Source organism: Mauremys reevesii, linkage group 3 (genome assembly GCF_016161935.1).
Source record: "Mauremys reevesii isolate NIE-2019 linkage group 3, ASM1616193v1, whole genome shotgun sequence".
Taxonomy (NCBI): domain Eukaryota; kingdom Metazoa; phylum Chordata; order Testudines; family Geoemydidae; genus Mauremys; species Mauremys reevesii.
In genome coordinates, this window is record NC_052625.1 from 51,060,404 (window position 1) to 51,087,754 (window position 27,351).

The following is a 27,351-nucleotide window of genomic DNA, read 5'->3' on the forward strand; positions in this document are numbered from 1 at the left end:
GGTTTTTAAGGTCAAGCTTGACAAAGCCCTGGCTGGGATGATTTAGTTGGGTTTGGTCCTGCTTTGAGCAGGGGGTTGGACTAGATGACCTCCTGAGGTCCCTTCCAACCCTGAGATTCTATGATTCTATGTCTTTTACCTGTGTTTTAAGTGCCAGTCTCTGCTCCATTTATATACCAAACTGAAATTTAGATCTAGAGTAGGTAATTTAAGAGCAAATCCCAAATAAATTACCTCTTTTAACATCCCTTAAATACGTAAGGATTTAAGAAAATAATTTCAGTAATTAAATATCCTGATTTAAATCAGTTTAAATAATTAATATTATATAGGAGATGGGGGGGAAAAACAATTGTGATAGGTTTAAGTATCAGCTGGTTGTAACAGACACATTGAAAAAGGAGGTTCTGAGTTTATGTCAATTTAAAAACTGCTGGACATTTTGGGCTTGCAAAAAACTTAGCCAAGCTGAGAGAAAAAAAACTGTGCTGGGTAAAATGAAAGCAGGATGTAGAAAACCAGTGCAGGAAATGTGGTGCTTGCATTGCAAAGACAGGGCGAGCTCTTGTGCAGCAGTGTTTTGTAGAGGCATCAACAGAGTGCCATGCTGTTGATATGCCTGGCCTTTGCCAGAGATGGGCTGTCAATGACTCTGTAGCAACTGTACTTTTAAAAGCTGCATACAGAATTATGACTAGGAATGAATACACACATGAACCCTCTAGAGTTAGGATGGAATGCAAAGACCTTAGTTCTGATAGCTATAGAAACAGCTACAAAATCCTGGAACTATCAAATATGTAATCGAAATTGAGCTGCCCACGTGTGAAGTGTTAACTCTTGTAGCAACGAAACTGCTTCATTACTATCCCCCACAAACCTCAGTGCTACAAAAACCCTCATTGAAACCAGACAGAGAGAAGCCAAACACCAAGAATAAAAGGGGTTTCCACATGCTGAAAAATGGTATAAAATGTCAAAAACTGCCATTTACAAAAGGAAGCACGTCATGCTTAAGAATCAATAACAGTAACTTTATTATAAGCAGTTGGACCCACCAAAACAAATTATTTTTTGTCAATATATAAAGTGAATTAAGTATTGCTGCCCATGTGCAACAAAAGATGTTGAGCAAATTCAGGCTATGGTTTCGTGCCCTGAAATAAGTTAAGGAAATAGATTTGGACTGTGACATTATTATGTGATACAAATGTACACAGTATAACTGCATAAAATCTATTGACATGAACAGAACTTTCCTTGGGTTCCTCACTTTCAAAGGGAAGGAAAAACATCTACTGTGAATATTGAAAAACTGTAACCTGTTACCTGGTGAAACAACTGTAGGTTTCCCCCCCAAAACAATCAGATTTAGCAGTGTATCTAGACATTCTGTACACTAATTTCTGAAACAAATCACTGATCAGCACAATATCAGAATGAATCTAGGCTCAGATTTCATACAAAAATTCAAGCTCGTTTAGCAGTTAGCTTGAAATATTATTTTAATGTTTCCCCCCCCCACAGTTGGCTTCCTCCTTTAAGGCACAAGGGCTTGTTTAACACTCTCTGGAACACGACTGGCATAGTAGTCAAAGTTTCTCAACGTGGCAAGGACCCCTGCTGAATTCATGTGTTTCACCTCCTTGTTATAATGAAAAGGATTTCCATGGATATCAGTCATCTTGCCTGCAAGAAACATATGAACGTGTTATTGGTCCCAGTTCATTTAAGCACAGCACCTGAATTTTTGCTAAAATAGAACACCTACTGGTTCTCTCTTCCTTTGAATCATAGTTGTTACAGATAGATGTAGAAGATCAAGTCTTTTATACTTGCAATGGCAAGATACAATCTCCTGATATGGTATTAAACCAATACTATACTTGATCTTAGTGGCTAGAAGAAACCTTTTACACATTAAGATGGACGGCAGAAAAGGTCGAACAACAACACTGATCTAAAGTTAATTCATATAAAAAGGCTTGATTGAATAAATAACTTATATTTTCACCAAGGCAAAGTGGCTTTGTGCTGTCTGGAGGGTAGTGATTTTACTGGGTTACACACTGGATTGATTCAAATTTGGAGTCAAATCCTCCAGCTCTGAGCAAGGACCTCAGGATTTGGCTAACTGTTTTGTTGTTCATGAAGTATTATAAAATGCCCTCCGTACACACAGTAAGCATATAAAGACGATAAATGAATGATTTCAGTAATTGGGAAAAGACCTCATTGTATAGGAAAACAAGCAGCAGAGGAAGCTGTCGGTTTTATTATTACTGTTTTCCAACTAATATGTTTTTAAAAGAATTTTTTGTATTACCTCAAAATTAGTAACTGTATTGGGTCTTGAATAAAAGCAGACAAGGTAAATTAATTATACTGCCTTCTACTGGCAAAACCAGGGCCTGATCCAAAGCCCACTGTAGTCAATGGGAATCATTCCATTGATTTCAAAGGGGTTTGGATCAGGTCTTCAGTGCTTAACGATGGTGCTTTGTTTTTAAATATATATACAGGCTTTTAGGTCAAGAAGTTATCTGCCAAAAATGTGTGCAATAGAACTCACCTTGATCCTATGAAAAGATATGCTATGACCTACCTTGTTCACATAAACACTAGAAAAAATCTACTGTAACTTCAACTTCTCTCAAAAAAGAGAGTTATGAACATTATTGTTAACTCACCTCCCACAGCATGTAAAATAGCCTCGGGAGCACAGGTATCCCACTTCTTGCACCCAGGACTAGCAAACACATAAGCAGAAGCCTTGCCTTCTATCAGCTGAATGATCTATTACAGATGAAGAATGACAGTCATTTCATATGACCCCCAGGCATGCACAAGATAGAACAGGAATTCAGTGGGAGTAGAATTGGGTCAGTTTGGTACTGCACACACACTGACGTCCTCAGCAGAAAGAGGAGTCTCAAAGGCTCCTCTTCAGGATTTAAGATTATTACATTTTTAAAAGTCTAGAAAAAAAAATAGCTGTTACCATCCAAAGTGATCCATTTTTCATTGACTCAAATATAATCTATAGGAAGCAAATCTAGTCCTTGGCATCCAACTCATGTATCTTGGCTGGGGGCTGTGGAAATCTACCTGGACGAATGGAGAGAAAACCATCCTCACATCCCCATAAGGCCTTTCTAGCCCTATTGCACACTTTCATATGGGTTGGGGAAGAGGACCAGAAGCTTCAGGTGGTTACAGATATTCCATCCTTTCCTTCTCCCCCAAATAAACCCTGCATGTTGCTGGGCAAGGAGCCCAAAGAGCACTGATTCCACACTATGGAGCTGGGGAGCATTCCCTATAGCCACCAAATCCTGCCTCACCTCTTCGGGGACCAGTTCCACTGCCAAGGGTCCCTTTGCATCCATTGAGATAAGGATGGCATTTGGCCCTAAATTCTTTGCTCTCTTTACAAAGATGTCATATCTTACTACTAACAAAGAAAAAATATTGGATTGTCATACCTTATTTCCTGCACCTCCGACTCTCACCACATTATCAGGGTTCATTGCACTAATGCAGTCATTTACCAGCTTACTGCTGTGTGAACGGGTAGTAGTGATAATGTGTTTCCCAGCTGGCACTTCTTTCAGCTGAAATCCAAAGGCACCCAACCCTAGGACACCCCATATTGTCCTACCCAGCACGGCATCTGCTCCTGCCTACATAGAAGATGCAAAAACCAAGGCTTACCATTACCACAGCATATAACACTTATTTTTTTAAAAAATATGAACACAAAGGCATAGCTGGAGACTTTTAATTTCATTATTAGATTCATTTTAGAGGGTAAAAGTGTAAATTGTGGCACTGGAAAAGAAGTGAGTTCTAATAACTGAAGCCCAGGGCAGGAAGCCAGCACTCCTGGGTTCTATTCCCAGCTAACTGAATGACATTGTGTGACCATGGGCAAGTTATTTAGCTTGGGCAAGTGCCTGTGCTTTAGTTCACTTGCCTGTCAAATGGGGATAATAATTCTTCCTTATCCACCTCATAGGGTCTTTGTGATAGTTAATTAACGGGTTGTAAATCTCTTTGAAATCCTTGCATCGGATATTACAAGAACTGAAAAGTATCTTCATAGTTATTTCAGTGTATTATACCAACTATGAGCTTTTCTTTGCTATGACCAATCCTAATCAGCTCCCATTCTATGTCCTTGGACTGTTCCTGAATTTTGCTATTCTGGTGTTATAGTTAATCCTCTTAATCCCCCATTTTGGAGGGAGGGGGGTATTAGACTGGGTTTGGTAACACACTGCAACTCAGCTGCAACTAACTATGGTTACGTCTATAATACAGGCTAGGGGTATGATTCCCCTGGGTGCGTACATGTACTTGCACTAGTTCTGATCGAGCTAGCATGAGTATAAATAGCAGTGTTGCTGCAACAGAAAGGGTAGTGGGACTGGAGGCACAGGAGAGCCGTGGTGGGTACAAACCCGCCCGAAACCAGTAGGTATGTACTTGGGACAGCTAAGTCATGCCTCTGCTGTTGCTATCCATGCTACTGTGGTTACGTGTACGCATGCAGGGGAATCACACCCAGAGCTCATAGTGTAGACAAAGCCAGAGAAATACCTGGTGCCTTTTAAGGCCCAGCTTAATGATGTCCCAGGATTCAGTCATCAAGTCGCACTAACAGACTGGAGTGGTTGGCATCTCCCTGTGAATCTAAACAGGTCACTTCTGCAATGCGTCCAAAGAGCCACCAGCCTGGAGCAAGATATCATGGGTTTTACACTTATATGAGAACCTAGTTACAATACATGTAATGTCTTGTTATCATAAAGAGTGGAGAGCTGTTGCAGTTATTTGCATGGCCTTGGAATTCAGTTCCAAGAAATCATCATCAAGAAGCACATAGATCAAAAGTTCCTTATATTACACCATTAGCTCTAGCTAGTGAAGTGGGGTATGTAGTGTAGATCAAGCACCATTGAGCAGAAAGTGTGTGAACTAGAAACGTGTCCTAGAAGTGATAGTTACAGATCATTTAGTGCTCTCAAGAAAAAAAAAAATCAGTGCATTTATTACCTCATAGTTGTAGAAGGGCTGGTTAATAACTCCTGCTATTGCTTTACCTTCATAAGCAATTCCAATAAGAACTGTTACATGGTCGAGGAGACCTGTGAAGAAGTAATAAATATTATTCAGTAATGATTGAAAATGGGCGTAAGAAACCCCCCCCCAGCCCTCTTGCAAACCTACAATCCTCTATCTTTGTTCAATTACTTGAAAATATTAATAATGGCCAAGATTGTCAAAAGTCACTAGTTATTGTGGATGCCTTCATTTTTAGTTGCCCAACTTGAGACAATGTGATACTCTGAGCAATCTGTATTCTGAAAAATAAGACCCTGTTAAGATGTCTCAAATTGGATGCTCAAAACTGGAGGCATCCAAAAATTACTAGTCATGTTTGACAATCTGAGCCAACATGCACATTAAATATTAGGAAGTCTATCACTACATAGTACTATGTAAATGACATTCAGATAAACCACAGGCCTGAATCAGCAAACACTTGGTACTAAGCAGTAGTGCCAATTGTGCCAGATGTTACACAGGCCCACAATTAAAAAATAATAATAATAATAATAAAAAAAAATCCCCTGCCACAAAGAGTTCACAGTCTAGCTTATCACAAGATGCAACAGGAAGATACGACAGTGGCACTGCAGACTTTTCAGAGAAGCCTAATAAGTACTTGCAGGATTGGTCCCTGTACCTATTGCTGAAGGACTCCCCCACCAGCCTTAAGGGGGGATCCACAGGACCTGGAAACCACTTGGTTTCAGGGGACAACTAATGAAATAACAGGGACAAAAGTGCTGTCAAAGGGTCAAACGAAGGGAACCTGATGGGGACACAGAGCAGAGAACCCCGGACAGCGCCCACTGCTCCTCGAAGGCGTAAAGGGAGCCAGTGGACGCCGTCCAGAGGAACTCTGCCCGGTTACGTGAAAGGACTGGACCTTGTACCTATTGGGTTCCGGGAAGTGGGTGGGTGGAAGCAGGAGCTGGGGAGCTCTGGCCTAGGAAAGCCCAAGGCTGTGGGCCTGGGTGAGGGCCTAAGACCAGTACCGGGGCTGCAGAGGGGCAGCCCAGCTAGAGAGAGAGGCAGCAGGTCTAACCCAACCTTGCCTGTGATGAGTGGCGTATACTGCAGTCTGCCCCAGGGAGTGGGGCTAGATGGTGACTGGCAGTAGCGTCACGCTGAGGCGAGGTGGGGTTAGTGGGTGGGGGTCCCATGGGTGGGGAGACCCAGAGTTTGGGGGTACTGCCAGAGGCGCAGCAACCCAGAGAAAGGGGCACTGGGGTCCTGGGAGGGAGATGGGGGCCAGCGGTAAGGCGGATCACCAGCCTGCAGGGGGTGCTCCAGGATTCTGGAAGAGCTAATTCCCATGGATGACCAGCAGGAGGCGCCGCTGCAGGGGTGAATCCACTTGCCTACAGACCCCAATGTTTTACAAAAAAGAAGAAGTTTACTTCCATGATAAAAGTAATTATGTTGTTTTAAAAGAATGCTTTAAATACAGTAGTAACATCTGTGTGTTTTGAATGATGGGGACACAAATATTGTAGGATCAAACAAGTTTAGGTCTTTCCCATCTCTAGTTCATTGATCCTTCCCCTTGCAAAGAAAAGCCAGAGAGAGAATGTATCCGATATTAAAGGTTACTATTAATAAAAGCCATTTAAGGCATATCCAAAGCAAATGTATGTAAAAGAAAAGGCCCCAATCCTATGAAGTGTTGAATACCCTCAACTCCCATGGAAGTTAATGGTAGTGGAAGGCACGCAGTATGTTACCAGGTTTGAGCTGGGGCCAAATGTGAATAAAATCTCATACAAGTTATGAAATAGGATTACAGGAGTCATAACTGTTTAAAAAATAAATCTTATACAAACTTCTTGCCAAGGAAGTCTCTTTTGAAGACTCAAGTGATCTTAGCTGAAAACTTTGTGGCACTGTACATGGGTGTCTGCAGGCAAGTACCAACAGAGCATTTAGTAGAAAATATACAAATAGCATAACTCCAGCGAGGGCTTCTGGAAATGTCACGAGTCAGTTCAGCAGAGCTCAAATTGTTGATGTGGACAAGAGAACCCCCAAAACAGTGCCAGGAAAACCACTTAGTGAGAAATCCTTCTTTGCCCAACAAAGTTAAGTGACATTTTCTTTTTCTAATATGAAGCATTTAAGAAATCCTGCTTATTCCTGGCTTGTAATACGTACATTTGGATCCTGCTTACATGCCCATCTAACCAAAAAAATTCCGACTTTGAGTCTGGCCCTTCTCAATTACTTCACAACCCAGTCTTTTCTAGTTCAGTGGTTCTCCAGGCCTCCTGTTCTGCAGGCCACTATGTAAGTGGGAGATTACCACATTATAGAAATTAGAAATAGAAAAGAACTATTATGTCACCTAGTCCCTCCCCTGTCAGTGCAGGTTGTTCCCTACAGTATATTTCTAGTGCTGTGACCAGTCTAACGCACGCACACCTACCTCTTTCCCTCCCAACATTTTCTATCTATTCTGATGGACTCTGGTCACCACAGATTGATAAGCTTCTAGAATGTTCTAGAAATATTCATGTTACTTTAATTAAACTGAAAGTAATTTTTCAAATCAGTACAAATAAGAAAAAGAGAAGCCAACCTTCGGTGTATTCTTTGGTCCCATCCAGAGGATCAACCCACACGACAAGCTAAAAAAAAAAAAAATAAAAAAAGAAATGCACACAACACAAGAGGAATCACAAATCACGGAAATTAAGCTATTGGTATAATAGTACTAGTTAGCAGCAGCGAGAGGAGGATAAACCTCACAATTGTTAAGAAATCTTACACTTAAAAGTGCAAACAAAAATTACATTAATGTTCATAAATGTTTATTATATACAGGACTGGACAGCTCCAGGGATTTGTAAAGAGATATTAGACTTTTCACCAGCTATTCAGCTGGCTATGTAATATGGATTTTGTACGGCAAGACGTCCACATTTAAAACCTAATATTAATCCACCACCACTTGCACTAATTAACAATGTTGCTTGCAATCTCAGTAGAGATGTCAAGGATTACTAAGAGTTCTGTAAACTTGTCTCTCTCACCAACTGAAGTTGTCCAATAAAAGACATTACCTTGCCCACCTTGTGTCTCTAATGTTCTGGGACCAACATGACTACACCAACACTGCATACAAGGATTCAATGGGCATGGAAACTAAACTACCCTCTCACTCCTAAAGGTGGTCCCTTTAGTATAGCTCTGATACACATTCATGGAACATTACAGAGAAATCTGCAGTTCTGCTGCCCATGCTACACCCATTCTGTGGATAATTAGAGGGCTTCCATTTTTAGGATTGTCACTTTGAAAATACTTCCTTTTTAAATTGAATGTGGCACTTAAACCAAAAGATAAGCTGACAACATCAAAATTACACCTCTACCTCGATATAATGCTGTCCTTGGGAGCCAAAAAAAAATCTTACCATGTTATAGGTGAAACCATGTTATACTGAAGTTGCTTTGATCCACCGGAGTGTGCAGCCTGCCCCCACCCAGAGCACTGGTTTACCGCGTTATATCCAAAATCGTGTTATATCGGGTGACATCGAAGTAGTGGTGTACCTGTTTTATTTCTTGGATCCTTCTTAGATAAGACTAATAAGCTATATGGGGATAAGAAAGTAAGCGTAACATGTTTATTACCTCTTCCTCTTTAATGGAGCTGTACTGTGGTGGAAAAGCTTTCTTCAGTATTTCCTCACACTGACCGTCCTCAATCAACTCCTCATCTACATCATGAGAGGGCAGGTCCTGACAAAAGGACACAAAGACACTAACAGAAACAGGCAACAGCCAGAGAGCACTATGTGTGAGCCTTTGCAGCTCCCAAATATGGTTCCATTCCTAGCACCGCAAATACAGTGGAGCAAAGTGATATAGCCACTCCCCAGGTTTTAGCCATCTGCCAGCCTTTAACTTGGGATAAAAGTAACTTGGCCTGGTTGCAGGCATAAGAGGGGGATTTGGGACTTGCCTTCCAATCACTGGATTTGCTGTCAAGTCATCTGATGAGGTTAATGCTGAGGGAAGGGGAATTGGGAGGGAAGATAAAAAGTAAAGAGAACACATGGCTCTCTTAAGCCTGCAAATGACAAATGTAAATCATAAGTGGCAAATTAACATCTTGAAAATGTAGATAAACAGAGTTCTCACCTCCTCTCCGATGATTGTCACTCGGGGGAATTTCCGTGCCAGTGAAGTGCAAATGCTCATTTGTACCAGTCGGTCGGCTTTGGTCTGCAAGTCATTGGGTCCACACTGCAAAGGATGGGAAGGAATTATTCTACTTTAAAACAACACAGTGGCCTGTATTGTACTGATCATTGATATCCAGTTCCTAGTGGAGAAGGATCCTTGTCACAGAAATCACCATCCCAATTAACCAACTCGAGAGAAGCCAAGGACTGAATAGGTCATTGAGACAGAGTTCTCTCTCTTATCTGTCTCAAGAGTGAAATACACTGGTAGGGCAGGTCTTCGGTGGAAAGATTAGGGAGCCATTAGTTGTCTGAAGATGTTTATACATTTGAGAAGACAGGTGGCATTCTGCACATGTTGATGTCTGGGGAGCTGTTCCTTGGGAAGGCCAACGAGAAGGAAGTTGCTATAACTTCTGTTAGTGTTGTCAATTTGCATTATTCAGAAGCACAAGGTTTTCACTATAAAAACTGACTGCTTAGGAAAATGCAGCTACTTACAATTTCTGGGATAAACGGCTCACTCAAAATAACTTTTTACAACTATAAAAAGGTGAGGATGCTGGTCTCAAATGTATTTTCATGACATTTTCCTGCATGTCAAATTTGTTAAAGCATAATAAAATGAAATTATATTAAATTTTGATTCAATGTACAAAGCCAAAAATAATAAACTTATTCATGTACAGATACAGACTTTGCAGGATTGGGGCTGTGATTTTGTGGAAAAGCTTTTTTTTAGTCTATATGGAATTTTTTTTTTTAAAGTTACATCCATTTTATCTATAGTCTGCAGACATTTTCCACACCCCACAAACCACTGAAGTCTAAGGATCACTCACATAGTGGACTAGCAAAGGCCAGGCTGCTAAAGTGCAAGTTAGCATTTTGTCTGTTGTGCATAGTTTTTGAACTAATATCAAACAAGATGTGATCATCATTATAACTTTCCCCATTTACTAAAATAATCCCCCTGACATTGTTCTTATTTTGTAGTATTTGGCCTTATATGATTATTGGGCGGTGGGGAGTCGGGGAAGAGACCTCTATTGTTTTGGCAGTTTTTTTGTTGAGTATTGCTGTTCCAATACAGGTCTAAATCCTGTAATCCTTGCACGCAAAACTCCTATAGACATTCTTCAGTGAGAAAAAGAATTTCAGGATATTGTTCACAGAATCACAAAAGTGTTAGAAACAGAAGAGACCTTTTAGGTCATCCAGTCCATCTCCCTGCCAGCAAAGAGAAGAAAGTTGGTTTTGTGACTTAGGCCCTGGACTGGGACACAAATGATTTGAATTTACTGTGGATCCTTGGGCAGATCACTAATCTCTTTGTGCCTCAGTTCCCCCATCTGGAAAATGGCATCTTGTATATTAGATTATATACTCTTCAGGATATCCCTTATTAGAAATGTACAGTGCCTAGCACAATGGAGCCCTAGTCTTGGCTGGAGCCTCTGTAATACAAATAATAATTATCCAAGACTGCCCCAATCAGAGGTTGGGAGAAGAGTAGAGTAGCAAAGATCTCCAGCCCATCACAGCAGGCAGGAGGGGCCTGGGATAAAGATGGGGAGAAAAAAACCAGAATGGTGGGGGAGGGGGCACAGACAAGAGTAATTAGGGGGCATGAGGTAGAAAGTTTTGGGGACTTTTATGTTTAAAACAGAAAAAGGTAAGAGTAGCAAGAAGGGAGGCAATGACATTAAAAGATCATAAAGAAAAAAGTGTGTTAACAAGGACCTACTTCTGGTGCATATTCTATTTCTTAGGCTTAAAATGCACAATATGCTAAGAGTCATAGTAATTGAATTAGAACACACATTTATTAAATGATACCAGGAGTAAGATGATTGTGTGATAGCATTACCAAGCTCTGGATCTCTAACTTACTGTGGTTAGGATAACTAAGCACATTACCAGCACATTGAAAGAAATTGCAATTAGACCTGAATAGGATATATTTTCTCTTTCAAATGGGGGGGGGAGGGAGCATGAACAAAGCATTCAAAAACTAATAATTAAATCAAAATCACTGCAGTAAAAAAGGTGTAAATATTTTATAATGAGGATGCTCTATTGCCTGCTAGGGGAAAGGAGAAACAGAAAAGGAAAAGCTGTAAGAACATTTAGAGAAATCACTGAAGTAAGATACACCAGCCCAGAAACTGCTGTCAGTTGGGTAACTGGAGACCAGGAATCTGGGGAGAGAGTTGGTTATTGCATCTTATATAAAATGCTGCAACAAGATTAGAGATGGGGCCAAGATGGGGTTCCAGCCCATGGGAGCTGGTGAGGATGTTACCTGCAGGCAAGAGTGGTGCGTGGAGCCTAGGACCCGGACCTTCTGGCTGCTTCTGGGTCACGTGGGTCAGGACAGGCAGCCTGCCTTATCCCCCATGCTGCACTGCTGACCGGGAGCTGCCTGAGGTAAGCCCATGCCCCAACCGAGCCCAAACTCTCAGCCCCCCACAAATCAGTAGCACCCTCCTGAACCCCAAATTCCTCATCCCCAGCCCCACCCCAGAGCCAGCACCCTCAGCCCAAAGCCCTCACCCCCTCCTGCACCCCAACCCCCTGCCTCAACCCGCAGCCCCCTCCCACATTCCGAATCCCTCATTTCTGGCCCCACCTCAGAGCCCACATCCCCAGTTAAAGCCTGCATCCCAACCCCCTGCCCCAGCCCAGTGAAAGTGAGTGAGGGTGTGGGAGAACAACCCACCAAGGGAGGGGGAATGCAGTAAGCAGAGGCAGGGTCTCAGGGCAGCGGCAGGGCTAGGGTGTCCGGTTTTGTGCAACTAGAAAGTTGGCAACCCTATTGGGCTCCAGTAGGCCCCGTCCTTCCAATCCTACCCTAAGGACTGGGGTCCCCAGGACCCAGGGGTCCTGTCCATTTGCTGGATCAGGAAGAACAACCTGAGCCAGATAGGATTTTTGGATAAATAGCCTGGTTTTTAATTTGTCTGTTGGTCCCTGGAGAATCCAGTTTGAATTCATATATGCCAACCTCTCCAGGGGGTGGCTTCAGAGGATGGACAACAAAGGATGGACATTAAAAAAACCCTCCTCCTAGAGGAGTTACATACAACTCCACAATAACTCATATACAACTGCATTTTGAATACAATGGTCACCAAAGGTATTAAACCTAATTCAATAAAGTATGTCAGGATTTTGTCAGTCTGTCGCAGCACCCGCTCCCCCTAATTGTGCGGGAGCTGTCTGATCTTCAGACAGAACTCCTTGGGCTGTTTCTAACTCAGTGTTCTTAACAGACATAATCAGTATTAAGCAAAATAAGTACCTTCTCCACTATGCCCAGGTCTCCGCCAGCCATCACATTTCTGACTATTGTTCCAGCTCTGTGCGCAACAGAATACGCGGAGGCCATTAGGCGCATCAACACAGTTGGAGAAGAAGCCATATCAAGTGCTGAAGAGAATCAAAAAGCGATCTTGTGAATTAATACTACACATCACGGGTTTCATGTATTAGCATTCAAGGGAAGAATAAGAAGTCCGTGGAAGATTAGGTTACGCCAGGAGTAGAGTTCAGAGTGTTATTTATATAAAAGTAAAACCTTTTGTGGTAGCTGACTGGAAAGGGGATACTGAATTAATCTGGGTAAGTGGGAGACTTCAATTAAATTATTACAAGTTTGGGGATGGGAGGTCACTTCAAATAGTAAAAGCTTCGGATAACCAAGGTCTGACTGTAGTCCTCTCTTAACAGAGTGGAAGGCAGTAATTTTTGTAGTTTACAGTGTGACATGGATGCAAAAAAGGGTTGCATAATGAGAGGCATTGCATCATGAAGCAGAGGCGGTAGCCCTTCTCTAGATGACTCTTGTAGGTGAATTTACTCTCTCCTAGCTCCTTGGTTACAGGAACTAGCATTGTTTCTCTATCTTCCCTCCCTGTTCCTGCAACCTCCCATTTCCCCTCACACTCTCTCCTTGCCTCTCCACAGTTACCCTGTTCCCCATTCTCCCTCCCATTTCTTTTATCTCCAATCACCCTCAACTTCTCACTGCCCCTATCCCCATCTATGTTCTCCACATTCCCCTCCCTTATTCTCTCTCTTTCCTCTCCATCTCTCACACCACACACACATTCCTACCCCCTCGCTTCACTAAAAGGATACTTCTTACTTTCTGCGCTGGCTAAATCTTGGTTTATCCTGAGCAGAAACTGCTAGTAATGCTAAGTGTCTAGTATATGGAGTTTTATGGATTTCAATAAAATATCATGTAGAAATGAAAACCAAACAAAAAACAAAAAAAAACCCAACCTAGTCTGATAACTTTACTGATAACACTAAACTTGCAATTCTCATTTTGAAACCTAGAGTCATGTAAATTACCCAGATTAATGACAAAATTACATCAGACTACAGCCCTTCACTTCTGGCTTGAACACAATCAGGCATGCTCTTGTAGCTAAAGCACCGGAAGAATAGGAATTAGGATTCCTGAGTTCTATTCCTGGATCACTTATTGATTTCCTGTATAAACTTGATTAAATAATTTAATGCGCCTATGCATCATTTTCCTTATCTGAAACATATGAATAATAATACTTACCTGCGTCATAAGGGTGTTGTGAGGTTTAATTAATCAGCAAAGTACTTTGCAATCCTTTGATGGAAAGCACATTTATAATAATTGCCTTGTTTTGTCAAAGTGGGTGGATAAAAATCAACTTTTTTTAAATCTGATTTTTTAATTTAAATTAAACACATTTTTAAAGAAATCTATTTAAAATTAAATTTGAATACAACTATGTTAGAGCCCAAACTTATTAAAATAATTTAAATTATATAAAAAATATTAAGCAGTAAATGTTTGCTGCCAAGTTTTTAAAAAGTCAAACCACAGAACTAGTAGGTGCCACTGGCTAAGCACCTGAAACCAGAGTGTTGAATTGCTAAACCAGCTTTCAACCAGCAGTAGCCTTTTCTGCAAATGCAAAGAGAATATTTTCTTCACTTCCATTTATCCAACTAGTTCAGTTCAACAACTAGTTCATTCAAAGTTAAGAAACCAACAGGAGTTGGAAAAGCAGGAAAGTATGTTTTCCTCTTCCAATCTATGAATAAAAACTAGGTGTGAGGAGATGAGAGTTCTGAAGTCTTAAAGGACATGGTGACCAGAAACAATCAGTTCAATTTCACAAACTACAGATAAAATACTTCCTTTGTTTAATAAATCAGTTTTAAATCTGTCAAAACATGTTTTGATAACGCCCCCACATGTATTCATCTACATGAATACATCAGGGTCATTTTATTTACCTAATAAACAATTTAAAAATGCTATTTTGGAGGATTTTTAATTGAATTCCAATTTCCACCCAAACAGAGTGGAATTCACACTTCACTAGTAAAAAAAAATCTGTTAAATAAGAAATGCATCATTCACCATTTTCTAACAATAAACAATGTAAAAATTAAGCATCTGAAATATATTAAGATATATAATTGCTTAAATAAAAGTGTATCCATATAGCACATGTATGTGTATATCCCGTTGGTTAGCAAATTTAGCGTGAAGGCTGTATTTAGTTCCAAATCAGCATATTTTAATGCCAAATGAGAATCAACCTTTCTTTAGGAAACTAACTAAAAAGTACAAATTCAAAACAAGGTTTCCTGCTTGCTGATTTAAATTACGATTAAAATTGATTTAAATCACTTTGATTTAAATTAATTCACCTTAACAACTTAAGTGCCTTTCCCCCCAATTCTCTCTCATTTGCATTCCATTCATTCTGTGCACAAAGAGTAAGTGCTGCAGCTTTAGGGATGATATGCCATATCTTCATAAATAATGAAAGGCTGACTGCCTACTTTTAGTACAAACAGAAATCAAACTCAAATATGGAGTCACATTTGGCACCTACATCACTTTGATTTAAGTCATTCTACCCTGTTAAATTAAATGCCTTTTTTTCCTAGTTCTCTCTCAATTTGAGTTCCAAGTGACAAATAGTCTTTAGATACAGTCCTGTCAAGGCACCCCTCAGATTGAGAAGGACTCTGAAACCTGTCTTTAGAATATGTCATTGTCGTCACTTCTTAATCAGCTGCTTCCTTCCCCACAGCCAGATTGGCTGCCTCCACAGCATATCCAGTCATCGCCAGCCCCAAGAGCAAGAGACCAAGTTTGGCATATCTAACAAAGGTCTCACATGGGACTGCAGAGCATGACTACTAAGCCTCTGGGTTGCCTCTTTTAACTGTTAAAGATGTAATACTAAACTATTATTACTAATCTCACATACATTTGACTTTGGAGGGTATTTAGCTGGAAGATGTGGTCAGAATGACTGAGGCTAAAGTCTGGCTCCCTTTGCAGCTGCTATTGAGAATTAGATCTATGGGACTTGAAGCCTTTGGTAACTAAAATTAATATCTATAAAATGGCTACAATGTCAATTTTTTACATATGTGACACGTAGCACTCACTGTCACAGGATATTATTGACGCAAATATTATTATTTACTGAGCTCTCTTACTGCATCTAGTACTATGGAAAACATACAAGAAGTCAAAGCAACTATTGCAAGGAGCTCATTGTCTGAGGCCGTGATCTTGGAGTTCCATTGAATTAAGTGAGCTCTGTGTGGGCATAGGAGTCTCCCCACACATAGCACCTTGCAGAAGTGGGCCCTAAAGTTACACAGACAGTACATCTGAAAGACATAATACACCACATACAGAACTGAAATGAAGGAGCAGTCTCAAAGGAGTGGTAATGATTTCCTTTCTCTTTAAATCTCTCTCTAGTGGATTCTTGCTGAAAAGCTTCGAGGAATAAATATGTTTTAATGAGTTTGTATTGTTTTTTAATAAGGTCATTTGTCACTCAGTAACCTTTACAACACCGATTAGGTATCTCCATTATTAAGAATAGCAGCTACAGTTGAATTTACAAAGAGCTAAAATGAATTTACAAAGAAAATGATCAGTAACTTGGGTCAGGAATAATTTTGCTCCATGGCACCAGTCTTACATAGTTAGGTTCATCAGAATCAAAGGACTTAGGTGCATCATGAATTGTGGCTATGGATTATTTATTCACCCATATAGTTGTTGTTAGGGCATTTGATGTGTTGGATGAGGTACACCACATGTTGGGATAGGCATGAGTCGGACCCAAGGATCTTGAAAGGTGTGTTGTGGGGGATGTGCGTGTGTTGTAGTAGTGGTGCAGCCCCAACTATATGGGTGAAATCAGACAATCGCTGTGCTCTCAAATGAACTCACACAGAAAAATGAGACAAAAAACACCACCACCTCTAGGAAAACACTTTTCACAAAATGATCACTCCATATCTAAACTCTCAGCCCTCATCTTCAAACGAAACCTTCACAAACACCTTCAAAAGATGAGCCTGGGAACTGAAATTCATAACTGCTGGACACTAAAAACCCTGGGCTTAACACAGACACTGGTTTTATGGCTCATTACAACACTCTGGGCTTGTAACACTAGTACTTATGTTAATATAACTTATGTCGCTCTGCAGTGTGAATAAGCCACTCCCCTGAGTGATGTAAGTTACACCGACCTAAGTGCCGGTGTGGACAGTGCTATGTTGCACTATATCGGCAGGAGAGCTTCTCCTGCCAATGTAGCTACCACCTCTCCTGGGGGTGGTTTTATCATGCTGACGGGAGAGCTCTCTCCTGTCGGCATAAAGTATCTTCCCCAGACAGGCTGCAGCTGTGCCACTGTAGCACTTCTAGTGTAGACTAGCCCTTTGTAGCTTACTAACCCAACTTTGTCCTACAACTGCCAGGGAATTAATTGCCCACTTCATTTTAATCGGTCTCCCCCAACACCTGTTAACTTCTTATGCTTAACAATCTGTCCCACCTTGTGTTTAGCTGCGACACCTTGGTTACCTTTTCCAGATCTGAGGAAGAGCTGTGTGAAGCCTGAAAGTTGTTGGTGGAAAGGACAAAAAGCTGATCCAGTAAAAGATATTACCTCATCCACCTTGTCTCACATATCCTGGGACCAACACAGCTCAAACACACTTGTATCAGTTTTGCTTGCATCCATAATTTTACTGACACAAGATAAACCAACATATGCCAGGCTTAACAGGGATGTCCAAATCACTTTAAGTTTTGCACTGGTTTAATTGAACTGATGTAAAAAATACACTTTTAGTTAAATGTGTGTATTTGCCTGTGCAGACCAGGCCAAAGGCTCTCACTGTGTTAACATCACTTCAGTTGCAGTGGTAGTGGCACACGTGCATAAAGCCTAACGCCTCGACACTCCTATGCACGTGCTTAACTGTACTTCTGTGAGTAGTCTCATTGGGCTAATAATGGTGTGTCTGCAATATTAGGGCTTAATTTTATAAAACTGTAAATTTTGTAAAAATTTTGAAAAATCTGTAGATATGGCGTTTGGGTGGCAAACCCACCATATGCTCAGATGTATCTCATTCTTGTTACATCCACTAAAGTAACTGGCTGTGTTATAAGAGAGAACAAAAATCCTACTTTGTAGGGTGTGGCTGGTACATTTTCTTACCCTCTTCCTTGTTCTCAGCAATATCCATTTCAGCTTTGCTTCAATTGAGCAATAAACTGCACGTGTTTAAAGAGACACTACCAAAGGTAGTAGCCCGTAACTTAGTTTTTTCCTTTTATGCTTCCAAAATCTATGTAATGTATAGATGGTTTGCTCCTCCACTATCAAAATAAATTCCTTTAATTTTCCCCCATCCCTTTAAAATGATTGTTTAAAATAATAATAATAATAAAAAAATCAGCAACAGCCTTCCACTCATGAGCAGTTCTACAATAACAAACGAGTGCAAAAAGATGATTGAGGAAAAATATCTTAGATTGAACTTTTTAAAAGATTTATTTTAGGTTGTTTTTAATCACTTTTAATTGATGTAACATAGTTTTACCTTTATTTTTAAACAGCAAGGAACTTGCCCCTTAAAGTAATTCCTTTGCCCCACATACAAATGCAAATAAAGCAACTGAAATTATTTGTCTTGTGCTTTTCCAGATGAGATCCTTGCTTTAAAATCTCATACTTATGTGCATTGACTACTCTAACTTGTACGATTAACGGAATTAGAATAGACAGAACCCCTTAAAATCACAAGACTCGTGGATACACGACAACTCGGTTAATGAAAACATTTACCTGTCTTTCAAGCCATTTTATTCCTTTGTTCTCCAGAAATCCCTCCTAATCCTGGAAATTTTCCTCCCCAGTTATAACTTTCACATGCTGACACATCTGTAACTAGCAAATATGAAACACAGACCCTGGATAAAGAGTAAAATACCTGTGGCTCAGCCGTTAGCAACGAAAGCAGACTACTTCCTCTGTGCAGTACCCTGGCTGCTCCTTCCTTTTCACCCAATAACCCTCCTATGCCTCCAAAACCTTCTGGGTCCTAAAGTTCACCCTTTGCAAGGCTTGGCAGCAGCACCATTCAGCTGACCCACCCAGAGGACACGCATGGGTCATTTCATGTGCACAATATTCCCTGCAGCCCCGGGAGCGCCCAACATTCCAACCCTCCCCGGGAGAGAGAGAAACGCCTTTCAAGGCGGCGTGTCCCTCCCCGCGGCCCGTCACGCCCTCGCCGCTCTCCGTAGCCGAACCGGAAGCGCCGCCGGAGCGCACGGCGAGAGCCGGGGAGGCCGCGAGGATGTTGTGGGCGCGGAGGGCGCCCTCGTTAGCCAGGCGCGGGGCCCCGGCGGGGGCCGCGTGGGGCTGGGCGCGCTCGGCAGCCTCCGGGGCCCACAGCGGGCAGCCGAGCCCGGAGAGCCGCGCGGACTCCAAGTACCGGGAGACGGTGCTGCTGCCCCGTAGCGGCTTCCCAGCCCAGCTGCCGGGCAGGCTGCAGCCCGAGGCCGAGGTGGAGCTACAGCAGGTACCGCGCGCAGCTGCTCGGCTCTGTCCGTCCGCGTGTCCTGCAGCCCCCCAGCATTGGACTGTGCGGCGTGGGGAATTCGTGCTGTTCCCTCTCCTCGCGGCGAGCGGTTTCCCATGAGTCTGGCTTAGCCCTGGAGTGGGAGTGACCTGTGTCGCAAAGCCTCCCCCGTGTACAATCTAACGCACGCTTTAAAACCTGTCATTACCAGGAGACCGGAGTAATATCCCTGCTAGAAGATGAGTTTATGATTGTTCACTAGTGCAGCCCTACATTTACAGAACAAATGGTAAACCAAGGAGACGTCAAACTGCAGTTGTTTAACGCAGTAGTTCTCAGCCCAGGGCCCCCTGTGGGCCGGGGTGGGTGGGTGGGAGCAGATTTTAGGGGGTCCACCAAGCAGGGCTGCCATTAGACTCATTGGCTCCCAGGGCAGAAAGCCAAAGCTCTGCCATGCCGGGCTGACAATTGAGGCCCCAAGACCTGCCACCTGGGGCCGAAGCCTGAACAACTTAGCGTTGCTGGGCTCTCTGTGGTGTGGGGCCCCAGCAGTTTCCCTGTTTGCTATTCCCTAATGCTGGCTCTGGCTTTTATATGCAGAAAAAAACAGTCGTTGTGGCACAGGTGGGCCATGGAGTGTTTAATAGCATCAAGGGGAAGAGAGCTCAGGGAAAAAAAAGTTGAGAAGCTGTGGTTTAACATGCTCCATTCTTAAAATGTTCATTTACAAGAACTTCCTACAAACCTGTCTCCCCATCAGTTTAGTCCATCTTGAGTTAGAGGTTGAAGAAGACAGAAGATTTTGGTTTATAAAGCTTGATGAATGTTAAACGTGAACCAAATGTGTCCCAGATGTTATTTTGATTTCAGGAGAGTTATACCAAGAACAAATCTGGCCAAATAAGTGCTCTATTTTATGTAAGAAAACAGGGGCAATATTGTTAGCTTGGTAGTGTAGGTTAGCAAGTAATTCCCCAGAGAGGAAAGTATTCACTTGAGGAGTTGGAGCAATTCTGCCTCATAGTTTTTTGACTGTTGGAATGATGTTAAAATGAAAACTTTTTTTAAACTACTAAAATGCAAACTTTTAATGAATTAAATGTTTTCATATTGTTTATACAGAAATGTGGTTTTTCAGAACTATATTCATGGCAAAGACAAAGGAACACAAAGAATGAATTTTGTCTTCATGATGGGCCACCGTATGCCAATGGAGACCCTCATGTTGGTCACGCGTTAAATAAGGTAAGTATCAGAGTAGTATGTTTAAGGTGTTTTATGCCTTCTGTAAGGTGTTGTGCATTCTCAATTCACATTGAAGTAAATGGGAATAAATTGCCTCGGGAAGTTGTGGAATCTCCATCTCTGGAGATATTTAGGAGTAGGTTAGATAAATGTCTATCAGGGATGGTCTAGACAGTATTTGGTCCGGCCATGAGGGCTCTCGAGGTCCCTTCCCGTCCTAGAGTCTGTGAATCTATGAAATTGAGGATATTCCTTACTTTAGGATCGGGACATTCATTTCTGTTTAATGAGGAAGCATATATAGTAACAATGAAAATGACAAGTGGCGCTGTGTGGTGCTTATAGTTCCACACTGGTGTTCATATGATAAACTTATTTTCATTCTGTCAAAGTAAATACAGTTTCTACTTCAGCCCAGCAAACTGCTAGATGTATAGTTTGTGTATTATGTGCATAGTGACTTCAGAAGTATGTTACCATAATAAAATGATAATTCCACTTTGTTATAGCTAGGTGAAACCCTCAGGCCCCTGCGTAGTTGCAAACCGTGGCCTTCAGTTGTGCAAAATTTGGTTGCCTGTTGCTCAAGAGGTTCTAATGATGTGCTATTAGAAAGTACAATAAGAAACATAAATGTGAAGGCTGAAACTTAATCTTTAGTACACCTGATTGTGCTTGGGTTTTCCACAATTCACCAAAACCAATAAGATATAAAGTAACATACAGATGAGATGTATCATGCTAATGTGTAGGGAAATGAGGATGGTAGTAACAATTATATCAAAAATAACATTTGGCCTAACGTTTTCCTAGATTTTGAAAGACATCACTAATCGGTTCCATATGATGAGAGGTTATAAAGTGCACTATGTACCAGGCTGGGATTGTCATGGGTTGCCCATTGAATTGAAAGCATTGTCGGAACTCAAAGAAACTCAAAATCTTTCACCAATGGAGATCAGACAGAGAGGTAAACTGTCCTTTGCAAAATTTTCCTAGAAACATTTGTGACTTGCAATATTGTATTTTATAAGTTGTTTTTGAGTCTTCAGTGGAATATTATTTTGCTGTTTTTCTGCATGTTTTCATTTTAGTTTCACTACATTGGAATTTGTTAGGAACATCTTGGTTATTAGATTATACTTGATCTGCAAAATACGTAGTGTTAGCTTACAAGGAGGGTGACCTTTGAAAACATAAAATCCTCACTGATAAAGTTTTCAGATGACATAAAAATTTGAATGATAAATAATGAAGAGACCAGAGAAATAATGAATGCTTGGTAAACTGGGCACAAGCAAACAATGTGCATTTTAATATGGCTAATTGTATACATCTAGGAACAAAGAATGTAGGCTATACCTACAGGATGGGGGACTCTACCAGGGAAGCAGTGACTCTGAAAAAGACTTGGGGGCTGTGGTGGATAATCAGCTGCACATGAGCTCCCATTGTGATGCTGTGGCCAGAAGATCTAATGTGATCCTGGGAAGCTGTCATAAATCCACAGGATTGGTTTTATGACCTCAGTTTTGGAACAGTCTCTAGGAGTCTGGAGTCTCAAGGGGTCTCACTCCTTCTCCAGGGTAAGTCCCATGGCTTCACCAAGTCCTTAGGCTGGACCTCTGAGCCATCAGCATTCCTGCTTCAGACGGTGAGCTCTGTTCAGTGAGTCCCACTGAGGCAGACTCCTGAAGGAGACTTGTGCATTCTCTGTGGATCAGTACATCTCTGCAAGCATCTGCAGTGCCATTCATACAGTGTTGTCAAAACAGAAGAGTTTATTAGTCAATTGGAGCACAGCATGGAAAGTCTTTAGGTTAGCATAGAGAAACGAAGGTTAAAGCATAGTCTGTTCTGGAGAGCCCAGCCAAGCTGTAGTGAACCCACATCATTCAAGCTCTGTCTCTCCATCTATCCAGTCTCCTTTGTCAGACTCCCGGGTGCACCCATAACTGCTTCGCCCAGCCAACATTTAACTTCCACTTTACACCACCCCCTTTCCCCCAGTCCTTTGTTCCTGAGCTGGGGAGAGGCAGCTCCGCACTGTGCAGAGAGGCAGGGAAGTCTGTATCTCTTTGGGTCCTTGGTTGCTAGGTGTCCATGTCCAGTCTGGATCTGCCATTGTTTTCTCAAGAGCTCCATTGGTATGGGACCTAAGACCACAGACACCTAGGCACCATTCATACCTATGTTTTAGCCTGCCCCAAGAGCAAACAGTCCCATTTCATTTGCTAGGTAACAATGCAGTATATAGGGGAAACCAAGGCACACATAGACTTAATAAAAATATTACAAAAAAATTCCACTTAGTTACAGATACAGGTCTGTCTCATCTTACGCTGGGGTTACGTTCAGCGGTCAGCGCGTAAAGCGAAAACCGCGTATAGTCAAAATTACATTGAGTGTAATGGCGGGCAGAATCACCCGCACTACAGGAACAGTATCTAAATTGTTATTTTTCTCTTTTTTTTTTGTTTTTGCCAACCGCATAAAGCTGAATTTACGCATATTAAATGCGCGTGAACATAAATGGGCAAATCTTCAATAGGAGTACAGAGATTATTTTACGTCTGTATTTGTTACTGGTGTGCCTGCTGCTGTCTAGTACTGGTGCCCACAATTCAAGAAGATTGTTGATAAATTGGAGAGGATTCAGAGAAGAGGCATAAGAGTGATTAAAAGCATTAGAGGGGGGGAAAAGCCTTCTAGTGATAGATGCAAATTGCTCAAAATGTTTTGCTTAACAAGGAAAAGGTTAAAGGGTGACTTGATTAAAGTCTATCAGTATCTGCATGAGAAACAAATATTTAAGAATTGGCTTTTCTCTTTAGCAGAGAAAGGAATGATGTGATCCGATTGCTGGAAGTTGAAGCTAGACAAATTCAGATTGGAAACATTTTTAACAATGAAAGTAATTAACCATTGGAACATTTTGCCAAGGATTGCGGTGAAGTCTCCATCACTGACAATTTTTAAATCAAGATTTGATGTTTTTCTAAAAAATATCCTCTAGAAATTATTTTAGGGAAAGTCTATGGCCTGTGCTATACAGAAGGTCAGACTAGATCATAATGGTTGGTCCCTTCTGGCGCTGGAATCTATGAAAACACATTTGTTTTTTACCCCCATGCCATGTATAATATTGGAAAACTGTGTAGGTGATGCCTTCTGAGAGTTTGATAGATTAGGTGGAAAGTGGTCTGATCATGTGTTGTGTTGTAGTTGGTTTACTGGTAACAGTTTTGTCACTCAGTGGAATGACTGGCAATTATAGTACACAGGCCCTTTAGACTGAAGTAACTTCACATCTCCTGAGAAGGTTGTCTTTGCAAACTGCAGTCTGTATGCACTGGCAAAGCAGTTATGAAAAACATGATACATCATTCACTTGCCTTGAGTTTAACTGCTCTCTCCAATAACTTTTTTTAGTTATTGCTAGGTGTATTTGGGATGATAAACATTCAGACGATTTTACGTCACAAATGCAATGAATTTTTTTTCCATTTTAAATTGGCTTGTAATTTAAATTTAAAAAAGGCATAATATTCAAACCCATTTTATTATGCTATTCTGATAGCAATAGTGGTTTAAACTAATACTTTTAAAATAATGTATTTTAAAAGATCGTTTTGGATTTAGGATATTAGAAAAGGCTTTTCTCTGCCTTTGTATGGTGCTATTACATACTTGACTTGCATCTTGGTTAGCTACCATATACCTACTCCAGATGGAGCTGCATTTTAGGGTTGAATAAAATAATTCCTTTGTGTAGAGCCTAATCCTACAACTCTTGTTCATTATTATTCCCATTGAGGAGAGCACAAAACCCCTTATATAACGCCGTTCATGTCAAACGTTGGCCAGTAGGTGGTGATCAGGAGCAGAGTTCATTTGAGAACCTCAGCCAACCGTTAATGCAGTGACTTTTCACCCAGGGTACAATTCCTGGAATATACTGGAGCCTGGATCTTTCTTATTAGCCTCTGGTTAGTAGATATTTGATACATTTTAAACCCAGGTGGATTTGATTTAAATCACTAGTCAGGAAGACTCGATTTAATCATGGTTTTCTACATAAAAGTGCATTCTTGTTGGTTGTTATAACCTTAACATATTCTTCACAACTCAGAGATAGATGTAGGTTTCATTTTTAGAAGGTACACACTAGACATTTTAAAACCGTGGTTTATTTTGAAAACTTTTCAGATTAGTTTTACAGCTGTATCAGAAAATGAATGATTGTTTGGTTATTTCATTTACCAAAGGTAACTGAAGCAGATATTTATGAAGTCATTGGGAGGTGAACTATCTCCAATTCAACAGGTTAATCATTAATATTTGGAGGATTTTCTTGCCATGCTGTATTAGAAAGAGAACATCACCAGACAGACATTCAAATTTTTATTTAACTAAAACAACAAGATTAAGTATTCTGGATTTTTTTCTTCAGCAGCAAACATATAATAATTTAACAAAACAAGCATATGTCCCTTGCTTCTCACATTTATCTCCAGACTTCTTGTCCAGATCTATTCTGCCGCCAACAATCTTTTATTCATTGAACTTTTTTAAACTTTGTACTTTTAGAGAGAGGTAAGGGATTGACTCTGTGTACACAAATTTGCAGAGGGACAATAGAGTTGAGGTCTGTTATTTCTCATCTCTGTATTTATTTAAAAACATTTTTGCTGTTAACAAGCATGTTACCTCTGGAGACACAATCCACAGTCTGAGACCTGCAAAACTAAGCAGCTCTGATGATATCTTCTAGACTGAGCACTGAGTTCTTTGGGTAGGTAGAAAGATTAACCTGAATAATCTATACAGAAGCCTGTGGAACCCCATAAGATTGGGTCCCTAATCCATGAACTATTGGAACTATTTACAAAAGTTTTCTTAAACATTACATGAATATATTGTCTCATACTATAGAATTAGAATTTATAATCCCTAATCCATGATGAGATTTCTTTGAGCTATAATGTATCTTAATTAAAAAGCATAGATTTTTTTCCTCAAAAATCATTTTATCAAAAAAATCAAATTTAAATAAAAAAAATCAGATTTTTTTATCTTTGATTTGTATCCACCCTGTTTTAAACTTTATCCCATTGTAGCTTCTGGAATTGAGGATGATCTTCTACCCTTTTCAGAACTTCCTGATTGCTGCCAGGGAACAGCTCTCTGTCCCAGCCCTCCTATATTTTGTTGTTGTTATCTCTCCCTACTTGTATCTCTTCCTCTTCCACCGCCACCGCTCCACCCCCTGCAGTTTATAACTTCTCGCAGTAGGGTGGAGCATGACATTCATGATTCTAGACCACATCACTGCTGCCTTCAGGGTTCTGAATACAGCTTGTCAAATAATGGGGTAGGGGAGGAATGTGAAAACTTATACAATTAAAAAAACCCAAAATTGAATTTGAAAAATTATTTGCAATTTACAGTTTAACCAGCTCTAGTTCTGAATAGCAGCAATTTAAACCAACTGGTCTTAATTTCAGGCAGCTGCTTGTGCTGCTTTGCAAAGCAAGGAATAGCAGCAGAGGCACTATAGCGGTTGGTCAGTTTACATTCATTTTAGATTTTTTTACATTTGGAAGGTTGTCTTCATAACCATAAGGGTTAGAATTTTTTTCCTTTTAAAATTAAAGTTTACATTCTGTTAAAATGAATGGCTTACCTGAAAAAACTTCCTGTAGGTGATTGACTTTTTCAAACCCTGCCATTCACTTTGATGGGACTACTTGTGAATAAAGCATTTTGAGATTTGCAGAAGTTGCTGTTATATAAATCAGTTAGTTTAGTTTTATAATTATTTTGTTCCCAGCTGAGGTTAAGCTTTCTCTAGCAAGTAAGCCATTAGCATTTTCTAAAACTAAAGTGATCATGCAGATTTTAAAAGTACATTGTTTTTAAAAATTATTCTTCCTTTTTAGCAAAAGAATTTGCAGAAAGGGCAATTGAGAAACAGAAATCTGCTTTCATTCGCTGGGGTATAATGGCAGATTGGGCTAATTGCTACCACACATTTGATAGGAAGTATGAAGCAAAACAACTGAGTATCTTCCACAAAATGTATGACAAGGTATGCTAGTGTGTCTTTTAACAAAGTTCTTAAATTATTTAAGTTACAATGTAGTTTTAATCCAGTTAACTCTGTATTTTTCCCCTTTAGGGTTACATTTATCAGGACTATAAACCGGTATTTTGGTCTCCTTCAGCAAAGTAAGAATCAACTAACCATTTTATCTCTAAAATATAAGTAGAGAGAGTAATACATTTTCATGTTAATGTGGTTTAACCCATATTTGATCTTCACCCAGTACAGCCTTGGCTGAAGCTGAACTTGAATACAATCAGCAGCACGTCAGTCGTTCTGTATATATCAAATTCCCCTTGTTGAAATTGCCTCCTAAACTGGCCTCTGTGATAGGTATGATTTGTAATATTTAGTTCTTGTTAAGACTCTGATATCTTTGGATTTTACGACAAATAACATATTTGTTAATTTGCATCTTTAGCTGGATGTTCAACTGTTAGTTTGCTAATCTGGACCACCCAGCCCTGGACTATTCCTGCCAATCAAGCTATTTGTTATATGCCAGATTCAGAGTATGTATTTAACTTGTTTAACCATCGGTATCAATATCTATTAGCAAAGTTGCAGTGCTCTTAATAGCAAGGCTGAAGTAATAGGCATTTTAGGTTTATTTAATGGCATTTTTAATTTTTTAGGTAACTCAATTTCAGACTTTTTCCCATCTCCTTTTTAAGAAGTTAATTATTCTGTATTATTTTTAGTTCTCTAAAGTTATTGCTACTTTAGGGCCTGCTTTTGCATTCATTCTATTGAAATCATTTGGAGCTTTGAGTGTGAAACA

General features: G+C 40.5%; 2 protein-coding genes across 3 annotated transcripts in view; one reads left to right on the top strand and one right to left on the bottom strand.

Moving 5' to 3' along the window:
• Window positions 1-1,013: 1,013 nt before the first annotated feature.
• BPNT1 (3'(2'), 5'-bisphosphate nucleotidase 1) lies at window positions 1,014-18,875 on the bottom strand. The gene is made up of 9 exons (XM_039529408.1): window positions 18,626-18,875; window positions 12,603-12,730; window positions 9,255-9,359; window positions 8,745-8,852; window positions 7,688-7,736; window positions 5,059-5,150; window positions 3,486-3,683; window positions 2,691-2,796; window positions 1,014-1,689 (listed from the first exon to the last, which is right to left on the bottom strand). The coding sequence occupies exons 2-9, from the start codon at window positions 12,720-12,722 to the stop codon at window positions 1,541-1,543; spliced, it is 927 nt and encodes a 308-aa protein (XP_039385342.1). The 5' UTR covers window positions 12,723-12,730; window positions 18,626-18,875; the 3' UTR covers window positions 1,014-1,540.
• A 119-nt stretch (window positions 18,876-18,994) lies between these two features.
• Window positions 18,995-27,351, top strand: part of IARS2 (isoleucyl-tRNA synthetase 2, mitochondrial) — a 52,726-nt gene continuing 44,369 nt past the window's right edge. Inside the window, exons 1-7 of one of the 2 annotated variants that reach the window (XM_039529406.1) lie at window positions 18,995-19,219; window positions 20,342-20,464; window positions 21,278-21,434; window positions 26,407-26,555; window positions 26,646-26,695; window positions 26,794-26,903; window positions 26,992-27,082. In XM_039529406.1, the coding sequence (XP_039385340.1) occupies window positions 18,995-19,219; window positions 20,342-20,464; window positions 21,278-21,434; window positions 26,407-26,555; window positions 26,646-26,695; window positions 26,794-26,903; window positions 26,992-27,082 (905 nt within the window). Of the gene's footprint in view, window positions 19,220-19,379; window positions 19,509-20,341; window positions 20,465-21,277; window positions 21,435-26,406; window positions 26,556-26,645; window positions 26,696-26,793; window positions 26,904-26,991; window positions 27,083-27,351 lie in introns of those variants that run through there. The other variant, XM_039529407.1, reaches the window with a different exon arrangement.

Excerpts from the sequence above, each read along its gene's own strand:
- BPNT1 (XM_039529408.1), bottom strand. The coding sequence starts at position 12,722 with ATGGCTTCTTCTCCAACTGTGTTGATGCGCCTAATGGCCTCCGCGTAT. Across the intron at positions 8,853-9,254 it reads TGACAATCATCGGAGAGGAG|GACCTGCCCTCTCATGATGT; the intron begins GTGAGAACTCTG and ends TCCTTTTGTCAG. Across the intron at positions 1,690-2,690 it reads TATTTTACATGCTGTGGGAG|GCAAGATGACTGATATCCAT; the intron begins GTGAGTTAACAA and ends TGTTTCTTGCAG.